The following is a 5,000-nucleotide window of genomic DNA, read 5'->3' as shown; positions in this document are numbered from 1 at the left end:
AGGAAGGAAGGAAGGAAGGAAGGAAGGGAGGAAGGAAGGAAGGAAGGAAGGAAGGAAGGAAGGAAGGATGGAAGGAAGGAAGGAAGGAAGGAAGGAAGGAAGGAAGGAAGGAAGGAAGGAAGGAAGGAAGGAAGGAAGGAAGGAAGGAAGGAAGGAAGGAAGGAAAGGGAGGGAGGGAGGATGGACACCCCCCTTGAAAGTATCGAGTGTCCGACCCGATGTCTCGGAGGCTGGGAAAATATTTGTCGAGGCTCGTGCTTCGTCGAGTGACGTCACTCGGACGGCGGCTTCGGCTGTGGTTCGTAGGGGTGCGTGGGTGGGTATGGGTGTCGGTATGGGATATGTGGGCGTGTGTGTGTGTGTGTGTGTGTGTGTGTGTGTGTGTGTGTGTGTGTGTGTGTGTGTGTGTGTGTGTGTGTGTGTGTGTGTGTGTGTGTGAGAGAGAGAGAGAGAGAGAGAGAGAGAGAGAGAGAGAGAGAGAGAGAGAGAGAGAGAGAGAGAGAGAGAGTGAGTGAGTGAGTGAGTGAGTGAGTGAGTGAGCGAGCGAGTGTGTGTTTAGGCTGAAGTGTGTATGTGTTTGTGTTGGTTGGTTTAGGTATGTGTATGTGTGTGTGCGTGCATTCATGTTTGTGCATATATGTCTGTGTTTGTGTTTATGAGTGCCTGCATTTACATAAAGTAATCATTCTCTAATATGGAACCAATGAAACCAGACTGCACGCTGAACAATACCAACAACAACAACAACAACAACTATCCTCTAAACTGCATTTGACGGGACCCCCGCCCTAACAGGCTCCATCGATACGGAAAGGAGGGTTTATATAATAAAAAGAAAAAAAAAACAATCTCGGCGCGAGGACGGCCATTGTGACGGTGACGGGACCCGGCCAGACGTGAGGGAGCCCGTTTGTGATTGTTTTTCTCTCTATTCCCCCTTTCCTCTGTCCCTCTACCACATCTCTCAATCCCCCCTCTTTCTCTCTATTTTCCCATCTTTCTGTGCCCTCCTTCCTTTTCTCTTTCCCTTTGTCCCTCCTCTTCCTCTCGTCTATCCTTCCACCTTATGCCTCTGTCCCACTTTTCTCTTTCCCTTTGTCCCTCCTCCTCCTTTCCTCACTTCTCCCTCCCTCTTCCCTAAACCCCTCCCTCGTCTTCCTCTCAACCCTTCCCTTCGTCTTCCATCTAATCGGGTGCCATAGTTGCTCATCAGTGCCTTATGGCCTTTTCTGCTTCTCTTGCTCGTTATTTTGGTGTACGTAAGTAGGAATTCATACTAATGTTTATCCCTATGTCTTTATTTTGTTTAACCATTTGGCAGGCTCTTTCTTAATTCTTTGTTGGTCAGAAGCCTTTCATAGTATTTCACGTTTTAGGTCAAGTTGCCATCTTGCTATAAGGGATCCAGGTGCTACCCCCCCCCCCCTCTTAAGGAATCAGGTATTACTTCCCCTAAACGATCCAGGTACTACCTTTCCTTTAGGACTCACGAAGCCACTCTCTCTTTTAAGTCTTTAACTGTCCGCTTAAGTGAATCGCAACGGTCCTCAAAGTGATCGTTAATGAATCCTCTTAACGTGAAAAGAGGCTCCTTGGCCAGCATACTTGCGTCTCGAGAAACTCGTCTCTTGGTAGATTCACCTGCGAGGGGGCGGAGATTGTGTTGCAATGCGATAAAAAGGTCACTGCATTTGACGAGGAGTTGTAAGAAATTCTTGTTATCGTTCTCCGCGAGGTGGGATTGCAAGATATTTTACCTTTTCTTTTTATTTTTTTAATTTTTTTTTATTCATATTCGTCTCCTCTTCCTCTTCCTTCTCCTCCTCCTCCTCCTCCTCCTCCTCCTCCCTCCTCCTCCTCCCCTCCTCCTCCTCCTCCCCCCTCCCCCTCCTCCCCCCTCCTCCTCCCCCTCCTCCTCCTCCCCCTCCCCCTCCCCCTCCCCCTCCCCAATAAACAAACAAACAGACAGACAGACAGATAGATAATTGTGACTTTTATAGCTTGTACGGCCTTGACATTTCTCGTGCCTGCGATGTCATTGACTCTGTGGGGATGTTTCCTTTCTTCTTTGAAGTTGCATGGACGTAGTTTGGTCGAGAAGGTGGGTGCAAGAAAGGGAAGGGTGGGGGGGGGGTGGGAGTATGGAGAGGGAGGGAAGATGGAAGAGGTATAAAGTGGGAGGGAAGGAGGGAGGAAGGGACGGAGGGAAAAAATAAAGTTTAATCATGCAGTTGCTAAACAAACATATATTTTTTTTTAGAGAATTCACAAGTTTCTGACAAAGCCCATTCCCGTGCTACCCACCTATCGGCAGCTAACAATAAACACAACAGGTGATCCATAATCCTTAACAAAATTTACTCAACACCTTTTACAAGTAAGTTTTCAGTCAGGTAGTATAAAGCCCGTCATTTTGGAATAAGTCCACAGATTGACCAAATCCGTGTGAGCTGTAGAACAAGGAGGAGAGGGAAAGGGAAAAAATTGGTGTAGGAGAAGGGAATGAGGAAGAGAAGGAGAAAAAAATGAAAAAAAGTGAGAGAGAAGAAGAAACAGAAGAAGCAATGCAAAGCAAATATAAAAATACACACACAAACACACACACACACACACACACACACACACACACACACACACACACACACACACACACACACACACACACACACACACACACACACACACACACATATACATGTACATGAACATTCACATATATTTCGTGCGACTTACTTTCGCATACTGTCTAGTAGGAGTGAATGAGGTCAAGAATAAGTGTCGTAACCCTCTTTTAATTTATCTATACATTTTATTGAATGTATTCAAGACTAGGCTGTATTTAAGACTGAATATCAAGCTCTTGCACCTAGTTACTATACTATTTCCCTAATATTTAGCTTGTGTATGTACGCTTGTGTACCTTTTTCTCCTATACGTACACATGATCGCGCTCAACAGGTGCTAAAGTAAACACTGACGACCAACGCGAAGAAAAGCAAAATTCCTTGCCTTCTCGTTTGTAGAGGTGGGGGGGGGGGGGGGCTAAAGGTAAGAGTGGGGGGCGAGAGGTGAGAGGGAGTGTGGGTGAGAAGGGAGAACGAACGGGGAGAGTGGGGGCGAGAGGTGAGAGGGAGTGAGGGTGGACGGGGTGTATGGGTGAGAGAAGGGTGAGTGGAAAGAGGGGGGCTAAGGGGGAGGTAGGGGTCATGGGTTAAAGAGGGTGACAATGTAAGAAAGAGCGTGGACAGTGGATAAGTGAGAGGGGGTGAAGGATGAGAAGAGCTAAGGGGGGGGGGGGGCGAAGAGGAGAGGAGATCCTACTCTTACTCCAAAAGACACGGAGGGCCTCTCCTTCTCACGGATTATTTATATCCCCGCGAGTGAGTTCGGACGCGTATTGGCCCGGGCAGAGAGCGAGACTTTTTTCGAGCCTTTCACAGGGCGGGTGCGTGGCTGATTTGGTGGGGAGGGGGGGTGAAGGAGGGAAAGATTACTGCCTTTCTTTGATTTGTATGTGGATACGTTTATATCTTGTCGAACTCGGTCTCATTCTCTTTCATTCTCTCATTTTCCCTCTCTTCACCCTTCTCTCATTCTCCCTCTCTTCACCCTTCTCTCCTCCCTTTCCCTCTCCTCTATTTTCTTCCTCTCGCCCCTCTCTCCTTCTCCCTCTCCCTCTCTCCCACTCTCCTTTTCTTTATCTTTCTCTCCCTCCTCCACCCTTCCCTTTCCTCTGTCCCATTCCTCTCCCTACCGGTTCCCTCTCCCTCTCCCCTCTTTCTTCTCCATCAAGTTGCCTGTTGCGCGCCACAACCAATCATGTCGCACCTGTTGACTAGCCGTCCCTTTAATATTACGGTTTTTTACGGCCTTCAATGTACCGGCCAGCTGTGTCCCGGCGCCGAGCCCTGGCCAGGCAGACGATCTCGGTCAGCGGATTCCCCGTTTTTCGTGCGTTGGGTTCGCGGGACCGGCGGTGGAGACCTCGCGGGCAAACCTAATGAGTGTGTTGGGTGTATGATTTTTTTTTTGCGGGTGTGTGGAGGTGTGTGGGAGGCTGTTCCATTTTATGTCTTTGTGTTTGTGTTTGTATGCATGATATTCTCTTTTACTGTTGTTCTCTCTCTTGTTTTATCTTGCTCTCACTCTTTCTTTTTTCATTCTTGTTCTCTCTCTATCTCTTCTTCCCACACTTTCCGTCTCTCTTTTCTCTCTTCTCTCTCTCTCTCTCTCTCTCTCTCTCTCTCTCTCTCTCTCTCTCTCTCTCTCTCTCTCTCTCTCTCTCTCTCTCTCTCTCTCTCTCTCTCTCTCCCTCTCTCCCTCTTTCCCTCTCCCTTCTAATATACATAAATGTGTGTGGTCATGTGATTCTGTTAAAAAGACACATCCTTCAGACTTATTTGCCTTGCGAATATTTCCCGGCAAGAAAGTTTCCTCCGCCACTGCCGTTAACTTTCATCACGCGGGGCCAACGAGGTCTTGACCCCGCCGGCGGTAATGCAAATACTCCCGCTGGGCTTTTTCGTGTGGGGCTTGCCTTTTCTTTTCTCACTGGGCTTTCCTTCTTTCGCTGGGCTTGCCTTCTCTTGCTGGGCTTGCTTTCTCTTGCTGGGTTTTCCTTTTCTTGCTCTTCTTGTCTTCTCGCTAGGTTTGCTTTTCTTGTAGAGCTTGACTTCTCTTGCTGGGCTTGCTTTCTCTTGCTTGGTTTTCCATTTCTTGCTCTTATTGCCTTCTCGCTAGGTTTGCTTTTCTTGAAGAGCTTGACTTCTCTTGCTGGGCTTGCTTTCTCTTGCTTGGTTTTCCTTTTCTTGCTCTTCTTGTCTTCTCGCTAGGTTTGCTTTTCTTGAAGAGCTTGACTTCTCTTGCTGGGCTTGCATATCCTTGCTCGCCTTGTCTTCGCTTGCTGGGTATGCCTTCTCTCGCTGGGCTTGCTTTTTCTCACTGGGTTTGCATTCTCTTGCTGAACTTGTCTCGTCTTACTGGGCTTGACGAAATGCAAA

At 48.0% G+C, this 5,000-nt stretch overlaps 1 protein-coding gene across 1 annotated transcript in view; it reads right to left on the bottom strand.

The window, feature by feature from the left end:
* The window catches only part of LOC125041208 (stress response protein NST1-like), a 22,617-nt gene that overhangs the window by 4,569 nt on the left and 13,048 nt on the right, over positions 1–5,000 (bottom strand). The window contains exons 4-6 of the mRNA XM_047636047.1: positions 4,553–4,828; positions 3,868–3,997; positions 1,491–1,641 (exon numbers count right to left, since the gene is read on the bottom strand). Coding sequence (XP_047492003.1) covers positions 1,491–1,641; positions 3,868–3,997; positions 4,553–4,828 — 557 coding nt within the window. The remainder of the gene's footprint in view (positions 1–1,490; positions 1,642–3,867; positions 3,998–4,552; positions 4,829–5,000) is intronic.

The sequence above is a fragment of the Penaeus chinensis genome, chromosome 30, assembly GCF_019202785.1.
Source record: "Penaeus chinensis breed Huanghai No. 1 chromosome 30, ASM1920278v2, whole genome shotgun sequence".
NCBI classification, from domain to species: domain Eukaryota; kingdom Metazoa; phylum Arthropoda; class Malacostraca; order Decapoda; family Penaeidae; genus Penaeus; species Penaeus chinensis.
The sequence above is the reverse complement of the archived record's forward strand: the minus strand, read 5'-3'. Positions and strand labels throughout refer to the sequence as shown.